The sequence below is a fragment of the Homalodisca vitripennis genome, chromosome X, assembly GCF_021130785.1.
Source record: "Homalodisca vitripennis isolate AUS2020 chromosome X, UT_GWSS_2.1, whole genome shotgun sequence".
In the NCBI taxonomy this organism is placed as follows: domain Eukaryota; kingdom Metazoa; phylum Arthropoda; class Insecta; order Hemiptera; family Cicadellidae; genus Homalodisca; species Homalodisca vitripennis.
Window position 1 is genome coordinate 25,272,818 of NC_060215.1, and position 27,277 is coordinate 25,300,094.

At 38.2% G+C, this 27,277-nt stretch overlaps 1 protein-coding gene across 11 annotated transcripts in view; it reads right to left on the minus strand.

Annotated features, from left to right (window-relative positions):
• The window catches only part of LOC124368806 (nuclear factor 1 X-type-like), a 551,559-nt gene that overhangs the window by 116,793 nt on the left and 407,489 nt on the right, over positions 1-27,277 (minus strand). For all 11 annotated transcript variants that reach the window (XM_046826193.1, XM_046826194.1, XM_046826198.1 and 8 more), the window contains one exon: positions 25,400-25,583. In XM_046826193.1, coding sequence (XP_046682149.1) covers positions 25,400-25,583 — 184 coding nt within the window. The remainder of the gene's footprint in view (positions 1-25,399; positions 25,584-27,277) is intronic.

Here is a 27,277-nt window from a genome sequence, read left to right on the forward strand (position 1 = left end):
TCACTATAATTGCATATTTCATTAAATAAAAGTTTAAGATAAGAAAGGTACAGTTCTTAAAAACTATGTGTACGCTATTTTAACCACACTAAAAACGTGTTTGTTACCTCTAAGCTCACTAAAATATTAAACAATTATGCAACACCTAAATTATACTTCTAATTAGCAAAGTAAATAGTAATCGGTAATTTTCCATCAAGTTAAGCTATAAATATTAAAATATCTGTCTAGTTTAAAAGATTGCATATATTTTAATTTACTTATACGTGTATTGCTTTTACCATGACATTAAGTACGTAATCTCACAATCTCACGTAAAAGTATTTCTGTAGTCTATTTCGCTCATCTTAGTATTAAGTTGTCGCATGTTCGCAAGCCTAATGTGAATGAAAAACCATGTATTGTCAGATAACAGAAAAGATAATTAAGATGATTTAGGGTAGTCAATAAACATTCGAGTTATCGAACAAATAATGGTTACATGTAATATATACACTCTTACTTCCTTTCTATTCGATAAAAGAGATTCGTTCCTATTTTTACCTTATTTTGTTCGATTCCCTAAAGAAGAGAGATTATGTGTGGGGAACAATCATGTAGACCAAGGGGAAGGGTCGGTACAGAACTTATAAAAATGTTCTGGTCACAGAACCGATCCTGTCTCTATAGCATCTCTGACACGGACCTAAAGTCCAACGATTTAAACCGTGTTATCGCAGGTTCTATATCTCTATGACTGTAACCTATAGGGAACTACAGAAATACCCTTGTGGTATTTACTATACCGCACTAAAGATTAAAACGAAGCATCGAGTCGTTTGAGACATTGTGGGGTATCAAAATTCGTATAGTTCAAGCTTTAACTGTAAAATAATATGATACAGAAATAGCGGAATAGAAATTATCAAAAATTTCACCACGTAAGAAATTAATGCTTAAAATTACCATTAAAGCTGCTCGCAACATTTTCCGCTAGAGTTGGGAAAGTTGACTAATGAAAATGTTTGAACACATTGGAAATTTAGAAGGGCCAACGTCACAAGTTGAAAAAAAATCGTCAACGTTGCTTTCACTGGATTTCTAGAAATCGTTTTCACTATGAAAATATGGATAGTATAAAAATATTTACAGATGGAAAAATTCAAGAGGAAAATATCACCACTTCCAAGCAGTCAACTCGTATAGGTCAAAATGTCATGGAAGAGATTGTGTCAGCTATAAGAATTTTGGTGGGTGGAAAAAAGTGAAAGAGAAAATGTCACACAATTAATTAAGGGGTAAATTCCTTGTATTACGATTCAGTAAGTATAAAAATATGTATAACATTCATCTTAATGTCATCCTAAGATTTGGGAAGTATATCAGTTACTCTTTCATGCAAAGAAATTAAATTCGTGGTAGGAAGAAATAATGAGGGAGGAAACGATATGACTTGAAAGCATAAAGTCAGGATTAGGACAATTTGGATCCTAATAATGTCACCCTAGAGATTGTAGGAATTGATAATACGTTGTGTACAAAGGAATATACGATTATAAAATAATGGATGATGTATAATGACTGTTGGCTAAAAAGGGGTTAAGCTAGGGTCAATTCAGGCTTTCTCGGAATATCAGCCTAGAGAGTGTGGAAGTTAAAGTTATACTTGTTGAGTAACAAAATTCGGATTGCAATAAAAGACTGAATACTAGGAAGAAAACCACAAGTGGCGATGGACATTCGGGTTTCTCGGAGTGTTCTCTTATAGATTGTGGAACTTTTTCAAAGTTACTTTCTGTAGCGACGCAATGCACAATGGGAGGAAAGTTGGTAGTGAAAATATCACGCGTTCTGGTGTCAGACCCGCAAGTTACGATTCGGTCAATGTAGGGTTCCTCGGAATGACCTCCTAAGTGGCACATCGGAATCCATACTAAACCGACAAAAAAGGTGGAAGCTGTCAAAAGTTGATGGATATATTCTGGGCGTGGCGTATGTGGGTAGAATGCGAAGTGCGTGGCGACTGGACGTCGTGAGAGCCTACAGCGTGACTGCTCGGTGTCGGCACTGGGTTACAATAGCTAAGGCTACACGGGACATGGACCTATCACTGCATATAAAGTACCTGACGTGCCCGGCTCGGCCACCCTGCATGAACATGTGACTCGGGAGTGTCAGTGGCCAGCTAGCTGCTTTGTCGTTCACTAGATCACTGCAATGGCTAGCTTCCTGCTCTGTCGTTCACTAAATAACTGCAGTGGCCAGCTACCTGCTCTGTCGTTCACTAGATCACTGCAGTAGCTAGCTACCTGCTGTGTCGTTCACTAGATCACTACAGTTGCCAACTATCTGCTCTGTCGTTCACTAGATAACTTCAGTGGCCAGCTAAATACTTTGTCGTTCACTAGATTACTTCAGTGGCCAGCTAGCTTCTCTGTCGTTCACTAGATCACTGCAGTAGCTAGCTATCTGCTGTGTCGTTCACTAGATCACTACAGTTGCCAACTATCTGCTCTGTCGTTCACTAGATCACTTCAGTGGCCAGCTAAATACTCTGTCGTTCACTAGATTACTTCAGTGGCCAGCTAGCTGCTCTGTCGTTCACGAGATCACTTCAGTGACCAATTAGCAGTGGCCTAGATCACTTCAGTGGCCAGCTGCTCTGTCGTTACTAGATCACTTCAGTGGACCAATTAGCTACTCTGTCGTTCATTATATCACTGCAGTCAAAAAAGTCGATCCAAAATATTCGTATTGACTATCAGTGCAATTATACCAATACTTACGTTGTTCAAACCCCACGTTAAATTGTAGGTCTCCCTTTGCATTAGTGAATGACACTTTCTAAGGATTAGTCTAGTTAAGATTGCCACATCTACACAAGACAAGAATTACCACTTTACACTTGAGGAATAAATTAATAAAAATAAACAGGTATACGTTAATTTATGTGCCAACATATTATGCGGGTTCTGTTTATGAAGCTGAATTACAACGTGATATTTTCAGCAAAGAAAACCAATTCAATTAGACTCTAAATGATTTTTTTTTCAGAAACGTGTTAAGGTTTAAGGACAAGAGACACTTTGAAACCGGTAGCCCATTACATGATTCTGTAACATTGAAAACGTGTTTTTAGCTATTTTACAAAAGTATATTAATACATCACAGCTTTATGAAATGACGTAATTAATTGACGGTAAAATTCAATTAGTTTAGTACTTGGTGGAGGATTCTTCAGCTTAGTCACCATAAAAATATTTCTTTTAGGATAGCTCCTCATGCAATAAGCAAATTATGCATGAAACAAATACGTATTGTTATGCAATAACTACAAACGATATAATGCAACAATAATCAAACAAATAGTGATGTTTGTATTTATCTTCCGTTTATTACATTAAAAACAATCATTGAATTTATTGAGCGTTCAAATTTTATTCTCTTGTTACAAAGGATCATCTGTCTAGTTTGGTAAAAACACACCAATAATGTCTTATTAAAAAATATTATTAGCTTAATGTATTATTTGTAAATCGTGTATGTACATGATACAGGTCAACACTTGCTCATTCATTCCTTTTGGTGTCATTGTAAAACTGGCCAAACCCCGTTTTAGCGGGTTTGTAAGTGAATGATTAACACATTCAAAGATTATTTATATACAAGTCTAAACTTCTATTGTTTACTCGAACACTTTACTATACAATTCTCATTAATCAACGATTGTTCAATTGACTACATATGTTTAATACTATACGAGATACTATATACTCCACAGAAATAAGTATCGAATTGGGAGAGATGTTATCCGTGCGTACTGAATAAATGTTCAATTGACTAGATATGTTTAATGCTATACGAGATACTATATACTCCACAGAAATAAGTATCGAATTGGGAGAGATGTTATCCGTGCGTACTGAATAAATGTTCAATTGACTAGATATGTTTAATACTATACGAGATACCATACTTACTCCACAGAAATAAGTATTCGAATTGGAGAGATGTTATCCGTGCGTACTGAATAAATGTTCAATTGACTAGATATGTTTAATACTATACGAGATACTACTTACTCCACAGAAATAAGTATTCGAATTGGGAGAGATGTTATCCGTGCGTACTGAATAAATGTTCAATTGACTAGATATGACTAGATACTATATGTTTAATACTACACGAGACTATACGAGATACTATACTCCACAGAAATAAGTATCGAATTGGGAGAGATGTTATCCGTGCGTACTGAATAAATGTTTACAAAAATGCCTATTTTGAGGATTTACATTTGATTTATTCAGCATCGCAGTATCCTTTGCTAGATGGTTGAATACTTCAAACAGAAGCAAGGCGCTGGGCGGTAATAAAGAAAATTGTGTTATTGTTTTAACTATGCCATTCAGCACAAACGTAAAAACATTATTACGTCATCTCCCACAAAGTTAATTTCACTATATTTTCTTTGTCGTAAAAATTTGCATATAAAGCAAACTATGAGTGTCTTTTATACAGTATATATTTATTTATTGGATTACTATATTAATTTTTATATTGTTTTGTACGTTACAATATTTTTTCTATTTCTTTACAAATATGTTTAAATTGATTTTGGTTAACAAAACGACACTCGGAATACTACTTTTTAAGGACCAAGTTTGTATTAAATATCTTTCTACGTTGTTGCAGAGCTGCCTACGTTGTTCGTACACAAAGAAGACTCAGGAAAGGAGTATCAAGGATGTCAAGTTGCGGGAGCGATCAGTCACAAACCTACGATTGGAGATAAGCGAATTATTTGTGCGCGAGATCGCTGAGGCGCCACGATGATTTCTACACCGGTTAGTCGAGTGGCCAGCTTTCTCTCAGCTCTCAAAAACAGCGATAGGTAACGAGAAGGAGTCAAGTGCTGTCCTGAGGCCACTCGCAGTGGCTTGTCAACAGTTCACTATTCTTACTGCTTTGTCCTGTTGGCCACTTGTCACACTAGGTCAATTCGTCACATAGGTACCCCCCTTGTGCTCTGCCAAACTGTGTATTATTCTAGGTGTGCCAACCAGTTGATTTAACAAGCGCCTTGCACAACTGACCAGTTGACCACTTTTCACACTACGCCAATTCGTCACATAGGTACCCCCCTTGTGCTCTGCCAAACTGTGTATTATTCTAGGTGTGCCAACCAGTTGATTTAACAAGCGCCTTGCACAACTGACCAGTTGACCACTTGTCACACTAGGTCAATTCGTCACATAGGTACCCCCCTTGTGCTCTGCCAAACTGTGTATTATTCTAGGTGTGCCAACCAGTTGATTTAACAAGCGCCTTGCACAACTGACCAGTTGACCACTTTTCACACTAGGTCAATTCGTCACATAGGTACCCCCCTTGTGCTCTGCCAAACTGTGTATTATTCTAGGTGTGCCAACCAGTTGATTTAACAAGCGCCTTGCACAACTGACCAGTTGACCACTTGTCACACTAGGTCAATTCGTCACATAGGTACCCCCCTTGTGCTCTGCCAAACTGTGTATTATTCTAGGTGTGCCAACCAGTTGATTTAACAAGCGCCTTGCACAACTGACCAGTTGACCACTTGTCACACTAGGTCAATTCGTCACATAGGTACCCCCTTGTGCTCTGCCAAACTGTGTATTATTCTAGGTTGTGGCAACCAGTTGATTTAACAAGCGCCTTGCACAACTGACCAGTTGACCACTTGTCACACTAGGTCAATTCGTCACATAGGTACCTCCCTTGTGCTCTGCCAAACTGTGTATTATTCTAGTTGTGCCAACCAGTTGATTTAACAAGCGCCTTGCACAACTGACCAGTTGACCACTTGTCACATTCGCAGGTCTAATCGTCTCGTTATAACTTGTCCCTAAAAGGGCAGGGTACTAATAATTATTTAAGTATAATTTAATTAAGGCTAATAATATGATAATGTCGGTTAGTAAATACAATTTATGTGAGATTATTACAGAATAGGAGAAATGTTAATGACTTCATGTGCAAGCTCATATTTATATTGCTTTTACATCGTTACTTCAAAATTTAGCAATATAGGTCTGTTTCGAAAGTACATTTGCAAACTACAATGTGCACATGTAGTGTACGTTTTACACGGTATACACGGAGTTAAAGTTTGTTAGTATAACAAGAAGTCGATCAGTCGCTGATTGACAATCGATCGCTGACAGTCGCACTCAATGAGCGAGTGGTGTGAGCGACTCTCGTCTGTCAGCCGGTCCATTCCGCAGCGGAAGTGAGAGTTTGCACTCAAAACACTGTCTGTACACATTTGGAATCTGACCATTACTTTGCATCCTCCAAGAACGTAATAGCGAGATAACAGTTAATAGAGCGTAAGTTGCTGTAATCATTACAGATCAGGATGTTTAAGCTTGTAAACATTTCATTACCTGTAATTGCAATTCCAGATGTACAAACTGACTAATTTCACATTTATTTCATTGGAATTACAAGATGTCCATGTGCAACAGTTGAAAAAATACGCAGCAGTGCTTGTAGCACTCTCACAACAACAATGCAACTCACTCTGACTTTCCCTACGGCAAGTTTAACATACAAATTCTGATTATTAAAGCAGTTTGCTCCGAGAATACATTTTATTACACATCACAAACTCCTGTGGTAGAGGAAACGTTTAGGACAGAAAGTCCTAGAGTTCTTCCACCTAGGGTTTCTGTTGATACGCTGTGTCCAAGCCAACAAACCCCCCCCCCCCCAAAAAATGGAAAAAAACCACCATTTTCCTCCACTATTTTCTGGAAATGGTGGAGGAAATTACAGTGACAGTAGCACAACGAACTGAAAGAGGATATTTTGTTTATTAAAAAACTCAGTAAATCTTAATTATTTTATTGTGTAATACCGTATCCTGTTTCCGAAACAGATAAAGAAATAGATAAAAAGAGATCTACAAATCTTCAGACATGAATTTTATTCAAATCTGATCTGGCTATCAACAGATCAAGGCCCAAGTTTCTCATAGCTTTTGAAACCATCATAACTAAATGTTCAGAAAAGATCTTCTAGAAGTCCATTAGAACGCCAAGATATCACTTCACGGGTTGAACTTGATTCTATTTAATTTGGAAAAGATAGAGTTAGTTTAACGGTACCTATTACGATTTTCGTGGGGAAGTGTAATTGCATTTGGCTGACCTTCAACATAACCAATCGATTAAAAGAGTGTCTACAACAACGTGGATTCGTGCTGGGATATTTTTATGGTCAGCATAAAACTGGATGACACAGTGTTCATGGTAGATGTTATGCCTTTGAAACAGTATTATGGAGAGATAGGTTATAAATCCGAGCCTTTAGAAATGTAATCTACAAAACCGTACTTTGAATGGCCATCCTAAAAAGAAAATTTTAATTTAGCATATAAGGCCATGTGAAATTCAAAAATTTATAAGATTCCTCAAAGTATTCACTGAGGTAAACCTGACCATGACTTTTCAACTGTTGAGCCCCAGTGATAGAGAAGAATATATATATATATATATATATATATATATATATATATATATATATATATATATATATATATATATATATATATTGCAGTCGAACGGTCACGTAGAGATATGACCTGTGGTTCTAAGCCAGTACCCCCGATGTGGTTTATCTTATAAATATACAGCACGGTCATATGACTTTTTCTAGTACTTTGGAAATGGATAGGCAATTATTTAGAGGTAACCATTTTCCTTATGCATCAATCTCACGTGATAAGTGATCCTCAGGTTCTTAATGGTCACGTGATAAGTGGTCCTCAGGTTCTTAATGGTCACGTGATAAGTGATCCTCAGGTTCTTAATGGTCACGTGATAAGTGGTCCTCAGGTTCTTAATGGTCACGTGATAAGTGATCCTCAGGTTCTTAATGGTCACGTGATAAGTGGTCCTCAGGTTCTTAATGGCCACGTGATAAGAGATCCTCAGGTTCTTAATGGAAAACAGCCCAATTTAACACTGATACATTTCCCATGCGACTTATTATCGCCAAATGGCAGGAGGTCAAAATGCTAGCGTGGACACTTACTTACAATTTAGCATGCCGAATTCCTCGTTAGGATGAAATCTAGCAAGTTCCTGAAGATTCATGAGGATTGAATAATTGTTTGAAGTATCTTTAAAGGAAACTTAAAAAATTTCCTAGCGGAATGATATTGCTTAGATTATCAAATAGTGTTGTGTGGATATATCAGGAATGGCTTAATATAATGTTTTTAGAGAGGGAAGGGGATGTGGATTTCAAAGTTAACAGACTTTATACTCGGACAGACTTAAATGTTTGAACTGCTGACCTTGCCCACCACAGATCCTGGAAGGGCCACTTTAATATCAAAGTAAGTATCGATCCTACAGCGTTCAATTTTGTAAAACTAGAGGGAGGTGTCATATTTATTCAAGCATTTATTGACAGACTGCTTCGAAGATGTGTTGTAGGATGAATGAGAATAACAAAATACTTCCATTAATGAACACATCAACTGAAAAATCAGTAAAATGTTTGGCTCGTATAATTTAAAAACAATATACTTGCTGCGTAAGATTTTATCAGACCAAGTTGGTGAGTTTGTGGAAACCAACGAAGGCCAGCGACGACGGCTAGTAGCTAAAATTGGGGATAAAGGATAAAGAGATAATTGGAAATGGGCAGAGGGAGAAACATCTTGACTCTATTATATGTGTCTTAACACTACGCTTAGTTCGTAGAACAATTAAATATTGCTGCTGCGATAAACGTACTTTTTAAATATTCTTTAAAGCAAAAAGAATGTTCTCCAGGAAGAGCATTAGGGTAAATATAATGGAATAGAAACAAAATAAGGAAGCACTTGAGGTTCTGCCCACGCTTTATTTCATTCAGCAAATCGTATACATTGTTCTCGAGAAGGAATTATCACCCTGGTGACCTTCATGATCCGCTTATTAAAGTTTCCAACACTACTTTGTCTACCCACTGGTAAAATATCCTTCAACTACTCTTAAGAGGACCGCCGAGGTCGTTGCTACCACACTACGCTTCGGTAAGTTCCCATCCCGAGTCTGATGACACAAATCGTCCATTAAATTCAAATCCAGAGTCTGATGACAAAAATATTCCGGTTACTTCCAATCCCGAGTCTGATAACAAAAATCACCCAATCATTGTGCTATTGTGGCATTAGTCTAGGAGCTGAGAGCCAATTTTATTGTATAAGCACACAACAATCGTGCTTTTATATATATATATATTAGCTCTCAGCACACAAAAATATTCCGGTAACTTCCAATCCCGAGTCTGATGACAAAAATCACCCAATCATTGCGCTATTGTGGTATTAGTCTAGGAGCTGAGAGCCAATTATATTGTATAAGCACACAACAATCGTGCTTTTATATATATTAGCTCTCAGCACACAACAATCGTGCTTTTAAATATTTTTTAACTTGACATATAAACATATCCATCAGACACTTAAATACATATTAAAATCAGCGCCAACTGATAGACTTTCAATGTCCTGAGCGATCCTGTATTTGCAAGCAATCCGCCTTCCCGCCGTTGGTAATGATTCGGAAGTCATCATTAAGTCGTTGGTTCCCAGGTTAAATGTTCGAAAGGGCTTCTTTAGTTCTAACTTCGCTGGGTGAAATATAACACCTTTTGAAATTGGCGAGTTTCAGTTGTATGACGATGATGTAAATATTTTGAGGTTGCTTTGTATCAAGCTAGGAGAAATGTAATGTGAGACACAAACTATGTTTCATAGTTTAACCCTTTGATACCAATTCATTTCAACCTGCACCAATTTCATTTTTCCCAGCATCCTTAGGAAAAATGGATCTATCGATTTGAAGAAATGGAAGGTTGGGTGTTAATGCAGTGAAAATCGGCTCTCGATTACTAGATTACACATTTATAATTGAGATTTTTATACACAGTTTAGACTTTTCGGGCCATGATTTGGCCGAGACATTCAGTCTTCTTCTTTATTCTTTACTCAATACGGTTGATTAAGAATGAGATTTTTTATTCATTGAATACTGTAGACCATTCGCCAATTATATTTTCGATAACGTCATAATGAAATTGGTGAACAATGTCGCAGCTGTTATGGACAGAAAGTCGTAGTCAGGATTTGATAAACGTTTGACAAACTTGGTTTTGGTTATTGGAACTATTACTACCACAAGTCATTATTACTCGTGAAATTGACAAACAGTCGATACTGCTTGACTATATTAATTGGCTTAAAGGTGAAATAAACTCATCCGGCTTTTGGTTTTTTAACGTGCACTGTCAATATAAAATTATTTATATCTACAGCTTAGTAATAATTTAAAAATGTATTACATTCTAAAGGAAATACAATGTCTGATGCATTCTGTTTTTATTAAACTATGAAGTACTTGGCAGATACTCATTCCACTAATTTAAATCCGATATAAGTAACTCTTTACTTATGAATGATTTACTTCGCGTTTCATCAAGAAAGAACAAATAATTTTTACCGATTGAATAAAACCGATAAACAAAATATGATAAAAATAACAAGAACATACGTACTGAGTTATCTTCATCAATTTGAAATCACGATACGTTTGGTACATCAGCAGCAGTACACACTGTGTGAACACTATCAGCGATTAAATCAGCAATAATGTACACCTGAGCTGTAGCATTTTATATTATCGGACACTGAAACAACAAATTCGTATTATAGATTTTTATTTATATTATAAATGAGTGTAGACCCTAAATAGCGTAATGTGGGATAATGTAAATTATGTTTTATTTTTAACTTTGTTGTAATCTTTATTTCAAGTAATACATACTTTATCACGGTGCTTATATGAATTTTTAACTAAATATATGTATCTAGCTGAACAATGTGAGATTTATACCGTTAGACATACACGCAAAAGTTCAAAAAGGAAAATAATCATGTCAATGAAATAAATAATTAATATTTTTGACAATTTTGTAATTTGCATTAAATTTAAATATATGAAACATTTACAGTGCATTTGTTAATTACGATTTTAACATGAACAAAACAATGGCGCTATACACCATATTGACACTAGACACGATACATATGTAGCTCGCGAGATAGAACAGTGAATTGTGGAGTGTAGCTCCGCGTCAAAACAGCCGAGAAAACTCGATACTGAAAGCGAGGATCTGGCGACCGTCTGGCCTGCAGAATTAGAACTTTTATCCGGACTTAATCGCATAAGTCATCTAAAATGTCTTTCTTTGTAAATGGTAAGAGAAAAGTGTGCGTTAACCTATTTCTGGAGCATTAGGGCGAACTGAGATAATGGGGGGATGCGATATGGGAGTTCACAATGCTCACAATAGCCCCTAGTCGTAACAGCGTAATAAAATAAAAGTAGTAGAGAAAAGCGGTTCGGGCCCACTCTCGCGACAAAACAAGCTGCGCAATAAACTACAGAAATGCTATTCTGGGGCCTCCGCATTAACATGGTTTATAGCTAAATAATGGAAATTGCGTAATGCTCGGGCAGGCTCTCTTGCACTGTACACGGCATCTATCGCGGATCCTGCCAATGGCGTATCGGTGAGTCGGGCGGGCGAGCGACGGAATCGAGACAGATACTGCATTCATGATTTATGTTTCTCGTATTTCCAATATCTGCATATCCCTATCGGAGTTACGAGACGGATAATGCGCGAGTGACAATCGAATATGAATTACAGATTATTTAGTTTTGTCATTTTTAACCTTGACATTTATATAACTAGATCAGTCCAGATTATTCATCACCATTGTGAACGAACTACTTTTATCTTTCGCTAAGAAATAAAACGGGGCTCTTATCATTCTGATCTGCACGATTCCATAGATCGCTGAGCGGAGCCGGACGGTACAGGACTCCTACCGTGCTGACGTATTGACACTTAGGACAGACACTTCAGCAACTAGGAGGTGCCGAGATTGATGTTGCCTTATGACTTTGGCAACGCGTGGAGACATCAGGAAATTCTCAGTCAGCAAATTTATACTATGCCCTCTCCGAAGATTACCAAACCTTGCTGACCCAAGCTTTCCCACACCAGCACTCCCACCCGTAGTCGCAACGTGCATTGATTAGTTCTATTAATACTTATTACATTATGTCAATTTTATTACAAAATATAAATCTTCATAATAAAGTACCATAAAAAATGTAGCTATAAAATATTGAAGTAACTTTAAACATATATGTGTAAAATCACAATTACTTTACATATCACACTGACGCATGCCACGTTTAAACTCATATTATTTACTTTTCATGAAGATGAAATTTTATAAAATACTCTAACAAATAAAGAACTAGATTTGTACTCCATTATTTCAGTAGAAGACATATTGGCCAGAAAGTCGATTTAGGGAGGGCCGGCCAGATACGTCAGTATGTGCGTGGTCGTAAGGGATCCTTATAGATGCTCTGACTATGTAATAACAGATGAGAAATATTTAATCCAATGATGAAATCTGTTGTCACTTAAACAATTATAGTTGCGCGCTACCTAGCGGCTAACGACAAAAACAGTTATTACGAATAAATAACGAAATGGTATGAAACATGTTATACTCTGTAATAATAACATTTACCCGGTATTTAAATTTAATTCGTAAAAATGTCAATTAGAAGATTAAATCGGATTAAAACTTTAAACCCAAGATTTTGAATGTTAGTGCTGTCTATAAATCACCGTACAGAACTATAATTACATCCAACAAAAAGACACAAAAATGCCAAGTGTGTGTGTTCATGCAAATATCAATTTTATGTGTGTGAATTTGTTGGGTGGACTATGTGTGTGGCACCCAATCTTCGTAGTGATTCAAAATCTGTTCTCTTCTAAGCCGTAAGCGAAGTACAAGAGTTTCTTGTCCGTCTGCATCATAGATCTTTGATATTTAGAAGTTTATTAAGCGTGTTTATCATTCATTAACACCCACTGAACAGTTACATAACTGTTCAACGTCATAAATAAGGTAAACCGACCAATTATGTTAATTTTTAAAACAATAAAGGCAGTTAAAGATTCTGGCACTAGATCTGACTCTGAAAGTTGCGTAAACTACCCATAATTTATGACATCGCTTACTTTTATACATATATATCGTATCAACTTCAAAATATTAAAATAGTGATGGTAAAGGAAATAGATGACAGTCAATTTTTACCGCTTTTATGAGGTTTATTGCATAATTCGTAAAACAAAATGAATAATAGGTAAGCGAATTAAAAATATCGAATTTTGTAACTGAACAAATAAGATACCTGTAAAACAAGTAGTAAACCGTTTGCTTGGAATACATAAACTTTGGCATATTTACTGGACAATTGCATTTTTTAAATATTTTATGAGTATACCTCTAGTTAAATTGCCTTAAAAATTCTTCAGTATAAAGGTTACTTGTAAAATGTTTTATACGTGCACAGTTTGGAATCTGCACAGACCTGCCTCCTGAAATCTGGAGGCAGGTCCGTCTGAAGAGGTAAAGAAAAGTCGACGAAAACGTTCGAAAAGAACTCTTTGCATTGTTTCGATATCAGAGACACATAGACTATACTGGAGCTCTGTCTGGTTTGGCCAACAACTATACAGGGTCTGCTAAACCTAATATTCGGGGGGAAATACAACAATACTCAATATTCGTATTGAATGACCCATTCCCGCAGTGGATTTGTTACGTGCAGAAAACTAGATTGCTCTCAACTGTGCAACTGATCAGACTATGAGAATACTTCTGCATGAAGATCACTTTGGAGGGTTGCTGGGTAAATTAGACATAGCCCCCTTATATCCTAGGTATCTCTGATTTTAAAACAATTCAAGTAGTCATTCTAAACGTAGAGTCAACGACTTTTTTAATCTTCAGATGGACGTAGACTCCGGATTCCAGCAGTCAAGTTTGTGAGTGTCAGTTGTCAGATGTGGGTGCTGCTAAGAGGAAGGTAAAAAAATGGAGCTAAACTAAGCATCCGCATTGAAACAACCCTTCCCACCAGGGCTATGGTATTGGGTTATTTGCTTACAAGCAGTGTTTTGTAGCATTCATAAAAGCTTTAATACATTGTAAGTATAATTTTCGTGTGTCTCTATGGGTTTAATTGCGACTGACTCTAATTTTACAAAGATTCTCTATTCTATATTAGAGAATCTTTGTCAAGTCTATATATTTCTCTTTAGACCGGTTATTAAACATTTCTTTACTGTACGATTATTACCTTCGGGTTTCCTAAAGCAAAACTTGGCTTCGGGAACTCGAACGTCAAATGTTATCGAAGGGGGAAATGTTGAGTTAACAGGTAAAAAGTCAATGTGACAGATTAATGGTGGACATGCAAATAAAATGTTACACGAACACTGACTGCATAATGTAGAAAACTGTCTCCGGCTATATATGCATTGTGACGTATATCTTGAATGGTCTTGCATATCTCCAAGACCATAAACGTTTTAAGTTATACTGTTTTAAACAGTTAGAGGAATAAGAATGTTTAGAAATATAATATATTGTACATAAAAACAAAGACCTGCAGGCTATTTAAGTCTTGAAGACTTATTGGCTGAGCTTTAGCGAAGCCAATCACTCGTGGGGCTGGAAAAACTGCATTTCGTTTGATGTTTCGAAAACGAACTGGCCATATACATGACTTTTGATGGGACTTAAAGCTGCATTTATATGTGAGGAACACTGAGCACCATAACGGTGCATGTCACTCCATACGATGTGGCTGAGCGTTAACGAATATTTGTATATTGGTCTTACGGGCAACAATGGTGGGAACGAAAAAATACGAAAATTAAATTTGAAAAAAAACCCAATACATCCGTAAGAGATTCAAACATGTGACATATTAACGCATGTAGCCTAACTATCCCAACATATACACGATTTTGTAGTACTTGGCGGGTAAATTGTAATTATTTAAACTCCGATATGAAACCCGATTTAATAGGAAAAAAATGTGAACGTATCTTTTGGCAAGGTATGTCGATAAAGATGTCATATGTAGACTTCATATTTTGCATGACACTTGATTTCAACAAGAATGGATTATATGATGGGCCAATTTTGTGACATATTCTTTTTTGTACGATTTTACGTGTGATTTTTGCATGCAACCTCAGTGAAGAATGATTCGATACGTGGTTTGGTGTACTTCTACCTTGTACTAAAAGTATGATCTATCAGAGAAATTTTCGAGATTACATGACAGTTCGGCGACAGTGAAATCCCTAGATACAATATTTCAAAATGCGCACTTCTGGATTATACTCGTAGCTCAATTATAATTATACGATTTGTTAAAAACAATTTAGTTCTGGAATGCCACAGTGACGTAGGAGGAATACGTTCAGGTAGAGTCGTACGAACCTGATTTACACAGCAGTGGGAGCATCAACTTAGAGGTACAATCTGACTTGGGTTGGGGCTTTTTATTTTCAGAGTCACAGCAATTGAATATAATTTCCCTGAAGACATACAACATTTTATATCAATCCCATAGGAATCTTTTGGCATTTTCAGTAGGAATTTGGGGCAACTCTGCAACCAGGTAAAAGGAAAACTACCAATGCTAAAAACAGTAATGTTTTACAGAATGATTTATAACTTTGGTAATTTATAATAAGAAAAAAAAGGGGTTTTAATGAAAATTAATGTGAGAACATTACGCCTTTTAAAATAAAACATTGCTTAAGGAAATCACAATTTTTGTAAATAAGAAAAAAGTTATTACATTCGGTCTGCACTCTTTTACACACATGACACAACAATTCTTTCATTTTTAGCCGCTCATACTTCCCAAATATTACTGTAAAATAATCTGGCGGAATTAATCAACAATATTTCCGTTCATTTTCCCCGCGTACAATAAAGGCATTTTAAAGGTCTGGTTCTAAAACGTTTTAATAAGAATATTATAACCACACACCAAATACACGATGGAGTTCCCCCTGTGACACTGTTGTACTTAAGTGACTTAGTACGCTGTAGCGAAGTGATCGCAGTACCAGGAACTCGTCGCTTGGAAGGTACGAGACAAACCCAGCGATGACTACCGACACCCACCGAGTGTGTTGACGCCCCCGCAACTCGGACCGGTAATGTACAAGTGTTGGAGGTGTGAAGAAGGACGCGGCGACACTTCTATTCCGCAATGTCTTGACAAATATCGGTAGGCTATTAATTAAACAGACTAGTCGTATCGGTCACGGCCAGGCGCGAGGGACTGCACTACAGCTGGCTATCGGCTTTGGAAATTTTGCGCTCTTTTCGGCGTTTTCCTTCGATAATTCTGCGGAAACATTTTAGAATTCAAGTTCTATTGTTCAACTATGGGAAATGTTGTATCGGGTTATAAAAATTTCACACCATATGTCGCATTACAGGCTTCGCTTAGGTTGCATGAAAAATTTCAAATCTTAGCTCATTAGATTCTTAGATGCCCTGCGGATATACAGACAACCAGTCACAAAAAAAGAAATGTTTACATCCCCCGTTAGATCAAAGTGAATTTCAGACAGCCTACCGAGTGTATCTGCCATATTCCATAGAGGAACAAGCACCACCATACCTCTCATTTCTTTCTACGTACATTTATGTCTTACGGAACCTTGCAAAATTCTGCTCTTTGGATATACTAAGAACGGCCTACTTTGGCTTGGTATATCCACATCTGACATACGGTTTGAGACTGTGGGGCAGCTGTTCTAAATACAAATTCGAACGTGTATTTAGAAGTCAAAAGAAAGCTGTCCGAATCATTTCAAAATTGAACTTCAGAGATTCATGCAAAAACACCTTCAGGGAGCTTGGATTGCTGACTTTGCCCTGTCTCTATATCCTGGAGGTTGTCCTGTACTGCCGTTCTAAGTGTAACTTGGTTCAAGGCAGGGACGTTCACCAGTATGGGACTAGAGGCAGGGACAACCTCCGCGTTCAACAACACAGAACTGCAGCATTCGAACGTTTACCGTCTGAGGTTGGTGTCAAGCTAATCAATAAGCTCCCTGAAGAGATCAAACAATTTAATGACCAAAAAAAATTTAAAACTCGACTAAGACACCTTTTGGTGTCGAGGGTGTTTTACTCAGTTGACGAGTTTATGGAGAGCCGCTGGGACGAAATTCAAAACTAACAAGAATCAATCCTCTGGTTCTGGTGTGGCAGTGGCAGGATTGTCTGGTGAGAATGAAGATGAGAGTGAATGAGAGAAACATGTGACTGTGTGCGTGAGTGAATGAAGTGTAGGCCTACCTTTTTATTATTTAAATATTCTGTGACGTTTGTATGCAATTTTATTATTGTTACCGCAATAAAGTTATATTATTATTATGAAGTTTCGTGTTAAATTTGAAGTAAACAGATGGAATCTTTCTCAAAATACATTGTACACAGTTAGGCTACGTGTGTTACTATATGGGGTTATATGATTGTACTCAGTCTGTTTACAAAGTTATTTAGTCTGCGATTTTCTTATTTCAGTCATGGTTACCCATAAGCCAATCTAAAATGTTCAGTAATACTCAGCCAAAACCCATGGAGTGACATGCATCATCGTCGAACTCGATGTTGCCCGTATAGAAATTGTGCTTCTTTGCAAATTTCAAGACTCTAAAGATCAGTTTATTCTCCAGATATCGTTCGGCAGAGAGAAATGAAATTTTAGTTATGGAATAACCTAAACCATTTTTGTTGTTTTAGAAATTAATTTTTAATACGTGGGCCACCATTTTTATCGGAATGGCTGGCCTTTTGAATCCCTTATTAAAGGTTCGGATTTCTTTGTTCACGTCCTTGTAAATATCGTTCTCTTAAGTTATTTTCTACGTAAATATCAAATCGCAATAGAAAAAATGAAAAATCTGAAAAAAAGTGAATTATTTACTGAGGGAGAGCTTATAAAAATGTCAATTTTTAAGGATCAGCACGAATCTCGAGTGAGGTAGGCCTACTTATGATTAGCAAGTAAAAATTCTGTACTTGTGGCAATTATTAGGACTGCCTAAAAGTTAAGTGTTATGACAATGGTTCATGACCAGGACGTTGTAAATCGCAAACTTCAACACGTCTAGTATAAATCCTATAAGGATTATTAATAATTATTAACTCAGATGTACAAAGCCCGACAAGAAATGGAGAAGTGAAATGTTGCAATAATAGAACACGTAAATCAGCTGATTTTAAAATCTTTACGCGTTTTTTGTGCCATGTTATACGTCGGTTCTGTGATTAGAGACATCTCTTAGAGGCTACAGAATGAAGGGAATACCCATTACCCCAACATATACTTCATATGTACATACTTAAATTCACCCATAAACGCAATTAAGGCATTTGCTGACTACAAATACCTATACTGAAAATAATGGACAAATAAAAGATAATTATTTTAATTAACAAAAGCCCAATACACAATTATTATGGCAACTCTTCTTCAGAAAGCTACAAAAGTATTTATTATAAAAAATTGATGAAACCTAAAAATGGAGATCTCTTTCGTCTTTAAAATGAGTAGAACAGTTATAATAAATTTTAAAATATGCATTTTTCCTAAAAACTCCAAAATGGTTAGTAAACAACTTTTCAGTTTTCCTGAATTTAAAACACTGCTTACAATTAGAAAAACAGCACGTTGTAGAAAACCTTTATAATTCTCGTAAAAAAATACGCGAATTACGAGTAAATTAGGAGTAAACATGTAAATGTTGCATATTAATATGTACACGTGCATTAGTTTAACGTGTATTTATGATATTCCGTATAATAAACAAGGTAAAAAATTAGTCTTCTTAGAAGAAAATAATTTTCCGTCATACATCATAATTACTACATTATTTACACTCAACAAAACTGTATGAAACGACGAAAGGTCATTTCACACATACTATAACCGCGCAGATTCCATCTATATTCTATAAGGGCCTGACCTTGTCACGGGAATCCCGAACAGGAAACAGAGTGCCTGGAACACTCAGCAGTCCCGACTTGGCGCCACTCTACTGCTAAGGAAATTAAACGATTATAATTAAATGACAAGGTAGGTTAAGGATAAAATGTGAAGGCGGCGCGGTGCAACGGACAACGGACAGCCACGACCGCACCACAATCCTAATGTCATTCCTTGTACGGGACAGAGTAAGACTGTCCGGCTTTGTGCCGCTTTGCGGTCTACTAGATTCATGAATGGTACGGACAACGGACGGCCGCAACCGCACCACAATCCGAGTGTCATTCCTTGTACGGGACGGAGTAAGACTGTCCGGCTTTGTGCCGCTTTGCGGTCTACTAGATTCATGAATGGTACGGACAACGGACGGCCGCAACCGCACCACAATCCGAGTGTCATTCCTTGTACGGGACGGAGTAAGACTGTCCGGCTTTGTGCCGCTTTGCGGTCTACCAGATTCATGAATGGTATAGACAACGGACGGCCACGACCGCACCACAATCCGAGTGTCATTCCTTGTACGGGACGGAGTAAGACTGTCCGGCTTTGTGCCGCTTTGCGGTCTACCAGATTCATGAATGGTATAGACAACGGACAGCCACGACCGCACCACAATCCGAGTGTCATTCCTTGTACGGGACGGAGTAAGACTGTCCGACTTTGTGCCGCTTTGCGGTCTACCAGATTCATGAATGGTATAGACAACGGACAGCCACGACCGCACCACAATCCGAGTGTCATTCCTTGTACGGGACGGAGTAAAACTGTCCGACTTTGTGCCGCTTTGCGGTCTACCAGATTCATGAATGGTATAGACAACGGACAGCCACGACCGCACCACAATCCTAATGTCATTCCTTGTACGGGACAGATTAAGACTGTCCGGCTTTGTGCCGCTTTCGCTGCGGTCTACCAGATTCATGAATGGTACAGACAACGGACAGCCACGACCGCACCACAATCCGAGTGTCATTCCTTGTACGGGACGGAGTAAGACTGTCCGACTTTGTGCCGCTTTGCGGTCTACCAGATTCATGAATGGTATAGACAACGGACAGCCACGACCGCACCACAATCCTAATGTCATTCCTTGTACGAGACAGAGTAAGACTGTCCGGCTTTGTGCCGCTTTGCGGTCTACCAGATTCATGAATGGTATAGACAACGGACAGCCACGACCGCACCACAATCCGAGTGTCATTCCTTGTACGGGACGGAGTAAGACTGTCCGACTTTGTGCCGCTTTGCGGTCTACCAGATTCATGAATGGTACAGACAACGGACAGCCACGACCGCACCACAATCCGAGTGTCATTCCTTGTACGGGACGGAGTAAGACTGTCCGACTTTGTGCCGCTTTGCGGTCTACCAGATTCATGAATGGTACAGACAACGGACAGCCACGACCGCACCACAATCCGAGTGTCATTCCTTGTACGGGACGGAGTAAGACTGTCCGACTTTGTACCGCTTTGCGGTCTACCAGATTCATGAATGGTACAGCCAACGGACAGCCACGACCGCACCACAATCCGAGTGTCATTCCTTGTACGGGACGGAGTAAGACTGTCCGACTTTGTACCGCTTTGCGGTCTACCAGATTCATGAATGGTACAGCCAACGGACAGCCACGATCCGAGTGTCATTCCTTGTACGGGACGGAGTAAGACTGTCCGACTTTGTGCCGCTTTGCGGTCTACCAGATTCATGAATGGTACAGACAACGGACAGCCACGACCGCACCACAATCCGAGTGTCATTCCTTGTACGGGACGGAGTAAGACTGTCCGACTTTGTGCCGCTTTGCGGTCTACCAGATTCATGAATGGTATAGACAACGGACAGCCACGACCGCACCACAATCCGAGTGTCATTCCTTGTACGGGACGGAGTAAGACTGTCCGACTTTGTGCCGCTTTGCGGTCTACCAGATTCATGAATGGTACAGACAACGGACAGCCACGACCGCACCACAATCCGAGTGTCATTCCTTGTACGGGACGGAGTAGGACTGTCCGACTTTGTGCCGCTTTGCGGTCTACCAGATTCATGAACGGTACGGACAACGGACAGCCACGACCGCACCACAATCCGAGTGTCATTCCTTGTACGGGACGGAGTAAGACTGTCCGACTTTGTGCCGCTTTGCGGTCTACCAGATTCATGAACGGTACGGACAACGGACAGCCACGGCCGCACCACAATCCGAGTGTCATTCCTTGTACGGGACGGAGTAAGACTGTCCGACTTTGTGCCGCTTTGCGGTCTACCAGATTCATGAATGGTATAGACAACGGACAGCCACGACCGCACCACAATCCGAGTGTCATTCCTTGTACGGGACGGAGTAAGACTGTCCGACTTTGTGCCGCTTTGCGGTCTACCAGATTCATGAATGGTACAGACAACGGACAGCCACGACCGCACCACAATCCGAGTGTCATTCCTTGTACGGGACGGAGTAAGACTGTCCGACTTTGTACCGCTTTGCGGTCTACCAGATTCATGAATGGTACAGACAACGGACAGCCACGACCGCACCACAATCCGAGTGTCATTCCTTGTACGGGACGGAGTAAGACTGTCCGACTTTGTGCCGCTTTGCGGTCTACCAGATTCATGAATGGTACAGACAACGGACAGCCACGACCGCACCACAATCCGAGTGTCATTCCTTGTACGGGACGGAGTAAGACTGTCCGACTTTGTGCCGCTTTGCGGTCTACCAGATTCATGAATGGTATAGACAACGGACAGCCACGACCGCACCACAATCCGAGTGTCATTCCTTGTACGGGACGGAAAATTTTCATTTCCTTGTACGTAGTCCCTGTGCGTGCTACGTATTTGATACGTTGAGAACTGAACCGACAGCGTAGCTATGGTGGGAAGGGTAAATTCAATGTGAATTTTGAGTTCAGGCTCAATTCACCTTCCGCTTATACAGCGTCTGAAACCTGACGATGTTGCAGACTTGGCTCCTACACTCTGGAGTAATTTAATTGTTCACCTGATGACACAATGAGAGCGTCTCTTCAAATAGGTCACATTCGAAGTTTAGACTAAGTGTCTCTGATGTCGAAATGATAGGAAATAGTTCGTTTCGAGTTTCTTCATTTCAGGAGGCAAGTCTGTGACAGCGTCAGATTTGAGCCGCTGTATTTAGCGGTAGGTGAACAGAGCCTGAACTCTACTTTAGCATTGAACCGGCAGGTATGAATGTTGCTAAACAGACGGTTTATTCAAAAGAGTTGAATAAATATATTAGAATTTGATGCCCTTTTTAGGCATGAAGTACCAGTATTTTTAATGGAAAATCAATTTTCCCACCATAAGTATGTTATTAAAAACTAAAGTTTAGACGCAATTATAATTTGCAAATTTATTTAAGTTGTATTAAAATTGCTCTAATTGTGAAGATTAAAGTATATATGACTATCTATCTATACCCCATTGACCGATATTACTAACCGAATACAATGTTGAATAAATTCATGCAATGTGGAAAACGAAAAGGAAACTATAGTAAGTGAAGTTCTTGGGTTTCATTGCATTACATATTCGTACATGCAAGAGCGCAGAGGGTTTAAGCCAGTGCAATAATTTTTGGTTGGTTATAATATTAAATGACCTTTGGTTAAGACGTAAGGTTTACCTTTAAGGTACGTCCTTTACTGGAGAAAGAATATTTAAAAATTATTATTTAACGATAAGAAGAATTAAGATGCATCTTATAACCAGGCCCAAATGATAAGGATATGATTTCTTATAGTATATATATGAAAGATGACTGAGAGAATCGCATGCAATTTTCTTAACAAATTTCAATTTCACAACATAATATTTTATTTTAAAACTCGCCATTTTCTTTTAAATAATTAGGTTTTACTACAAAATGTAATTTTTTAAAGTCATAAATCACCAAGAACATGTCAATCCCTGAAGGTAAACGTATACACATGTCGTGAAAAACATGTTATTCTTCACGTTGTCATTTTGCGTGGTTACAAACTGCCAAGATTTTTAACATTAATTCCTTCCCAGAGTAATTAAACACTTGTACTATTTACTGTCTTCATTAAAGTTACTTTAAAGACCACTGACTTCATTATTATTTTTTTTAAATCGTTGCACCAAATTAACTATTGGAACGGGAAAAAGGCGCAATTTAACCCCCCCCCCCAAAAAAAAAAACAACAACAACATCGGCCGTGATTAGTTTATTTTGCATGTGGAAACTATGGATGTTAAATAGTTTACGACGCGCTAAATACAGTACATCGCTAAATATGAGGCCTATCCGGAAAGTTGCCTCCCTTCTTAGTCATAATTATAGTTCGGTTTACTCCTTCGGTAGTACAGTTATGAGTGACATCATATTTTATAAATAGACGAACTAAGTCTCCTGCGAAGAAACTGGTTGGCTATCCGTCATGAGTCATGGGGTTTCAGAATAAAAAGTGAGAAGATCCTTTAAAGTCATCAACGTATTTTCCAAAGCTGACGATTTACCATGCGATTCTAGTTGAGAAGCTTTGCTGTCGTAAACGTTCTATACGAGACTTTAAATTCAGGCGATTGGACACTACCAAGATAAGAGAGCCGATTAGCATTATAAAAGCACTCAAACTGGTAGTTCTTGAAATCGATAAAGGATGTTTTCCTGAGAAATGAATGGATCGTCAGCCGCAACCCTTTTGGTGGAGGTCGAAACAAGGGGGTATCAAACTATTAAATGATATTTTTCTCTTGTGATCTGTTTCTTAACTTGACTCGCTTAAAACCGATCGTCTCACACGTAAATAAATTTTAAATCAGTGTCAACTAACTACGTGCACACTCATAAAATGTGGCAACTTTCAGACTCTATGTCGAGTTGTCTGCGGATGATGATGCAAGTTTTATGTTTACGTGTTGTGATCGTTTATCCCTTTATCCAGGGAGGAAAAGTACAATCTGAGAAAAATGCATCGTTTTATATGTTTAACCCTTTCAGTACCGTTCCATTTCAACCTCAACCAAAATTAGCGAAGCTGACAATCGATTTTGTTTTAGCAATAAAGATCAGGTTGTGCGCTTCTATAGTGGAAATTGGCTCTCTGTTCCTTGAGCATAGGTAGTAATTAATTGTATTTTGAACTTTTATATACCAAAATTTAATTTGGTTCATTCTTATATTTTATAACCAAGCAAATTTTACTTTCCGGGCAGTAATCAACCGAGCCACCTTATTTTCCTTAACACCGTCGTCATTAATGACAAACCTTATTATACTGATAAAGGTTTAAAAAGCAAGGTATTTTAAAAAGTTTTATTTCTAGTTTTGATTTAGCAGAAACCGTCAGGGGGCGCCAGACAATGTTTTATATTTTATTTACTTCTACAACATTCTTGAATATCTTCTTTCTCTCAAATACCCGTTTTAAATGCAAGTATATGACTTTTTTATCGCTGTAAGCTATTCTTAAGATTTTTATTCTTAAGAGTTGTTCCACAATAATAAACTATGAGAGATTTTACTACGGAACAAGTGCGAAGAAACTGTACTAAGAAGATGTGAAAAATCATAAACCCTTATACAAGAAATTATTTATAAGTTTTAATGTTCTAAACTTGTATAATTTTTTTGTGTTTTTAATAGTGCCTATTACGCCTTGTATCAACAATCTTCTGGGCTTACCTATTCAAAAAATATAAGTAAGACATTTGCTGACTATAAATGCTATAAGTTATGTATTGTCTTCTACAGCACCTCTTTAAATGTTGATATTTCTACATAAGAGGTCTTTTAATATACCTTTAAAGCTAAATGTTTACCCAATATTTATTGGACTATGGGACAAAATGTATAACTTTAAATTGTCCTACAGGAGTATATCCTTTAGAACAAATAAAAGTTCATTTCAAAATTATTAAAATACCAATACACAATTATATTAATTGTTTTCCTTCAGAAAGATATAGCTACAAAAGTATTTATCATAAAAACATTCCCCAAAAAGTAAGTCATTTTAAACTTTAAAATTATATGAAAACATACCACTGTATTCGGTACCGTAGTAGAAAAGTCATAAGAGATCAAAAACAAGTAGTTTTGCATAAAAACTCCTTTTTCCAGTAGAAGAAAACAACTTCGTTTTACCAATATAAAAAAGTCTTTTTAAAAAGAACATATTTTAAATAAAACTGATTTCCAGCAGGACGCCAAATAAAGTGCGATAAATTCATGAATATAAAACGAAAAACACGCTATTGAATTGCATAGGGGTTCTATAAAATTGTCTGCTAGAGGTTTATTTCATTATCTTATCGATTAAATCTAGAATAAGTAATTTATCAGGCTATTTCAACCTTTGAACTTCAAAGATACTGGCTAGTCGGGATAAAATTAGTAAAAAAAGTTGACTTACCGTGACTATTAATGAAGTTGGCCAGGTACAAGTCTAGTTCGCGGACGGAAACGTTTATATGGTAAGGGTTAACACAGAGGCTAGGGTGCGCGCACTCGGGCGACTTTTCTAGGCGTTCCCCATCGGTACTCTCCAGGGGAATGGCCTTGAACAGGATCACCATGACTAGATCCAGCCGCCACACCTGAAACAGAACATGCTATGTCACTCTTACAGCTCTACTTTCCTTGGGGCTTTCCTAATAACAATTAGTATGCAGTGTGGACTGAAAGTCCACTCCTCCCTTCATTTACATTGTTTTAACTTTTTTAGAGTTATATTAGATCAAATAGGACAATTTGATAGGCCTTACTTAACCATGTGTAGTTAGGTCTAAGAAGCCCTCTTTAATACCTCGGGACCAACGGTGTAAAGTGACCTACGATCCACCACCAATGACCGAGCTAGCGGGTTGCTTGAAAGGACAGGACTGTTCAGCGGTCACCCATCCGAAGAGTAGCCACGCTCGACGTTGCTTGACTCGGTAATCTATCAACAACCACCGTGCCCGCTACACTGCGCCATTAACACCGAGATGAGATAAAGTCACAGCCATCGTGCCGTTTAGTGTACTAGCACGATTTCATTGAAAATCCTCAACCACGTGAGCGGCAGTCTATATCGAAAGTCTCCCAGCTCAATATTCGACATCCAAATGGGTTCTTAGTCTTTTTGTGAATATTATTGCCGAAACCCAGTAGATTTATGATGTAAACCGGTCTTCCAGGAGAGCAGAAAGTACTCATAGTTGAGACAGTGATATTCGGACTGCCACAATGTTCAAAACTGTTCGTTGAACTGTTAAGGGCTTTATCCCACCACTTCTCCCAAACGAACTTTACAAGTAGCAGTTCTTCGTCGTGAAAATCAAAGGCATCAAAGAACCCAGGTAACCCCGCCGCTTGTCCCTCCACTTGGAACGAAACTCCACCGAAATGACACAGAATAGCTTAAGTTTTGCAGCGTATCAAGCCTTGGATGGTGAAATACGATCAGGGGCCGCTACTAAGTCTTCAGCCAGCCACAATAGTTTGGAAAAATGACCGTAGGCACATCCAGCAGACATCGGAGAACCGGAGCACGTATAGCGCGATCAAGAGATCTCCACTTCGATGATTAATTCTCAACGCACATATCACACCATGTCTGGAAAATGAATGCTTAACCCCACTCCCTCGTATGTGGCACTGTTGCACGTCTGTTTTTTATCTGGTTGATTTTGGGATAAGAGGTTTGAAGTAAACCATTATTATTTTGAACATTTAGTTTCGATATGAATCGATCACTTTCCACCTATTCCAACAAAAGCACCAAGGAATATTTCAAGTTTCATTGAAGCACAGCTTAAACTGCATCAGGAATCAGTTGGTTGGAATTTTTCAGAAGAGGTTCAAAGGTTGGCCAAACGAAGTCAAGGCTCTCGTTTAAAACACGACCAAAAGGATGATTAGGTGCGAATGAGTTAGGGTTATTGTATTCCACAATAACTTTAAATGTTGGTAAAAACTTAGTGTGAATTTTCTACTTACATTTAGTTTTTTTCTACGATTGAACAATTAATCGTTCGCGATTTCAAAAATTTGGAAATGCAGTGGTATGGAAAATACAGAAACAATACACGTTTTACGAAGGCGACGTTTAACAAGAAATCCCCTGCTTTGGAACAGAACGGAGAGTTGACAAATTGGGTTGAGTGATCCGAGATGTGTATGTGAAGCTATAAAGCGTTTGAGTGCAAGTGTGTCCCCATATTGGGGGAAACAATAATAAATATCTACTGGGTCAGCCTGAAGTGACCCACTCGTCGCGACCCCCTGTTTATCCGTTTATACGGCCACC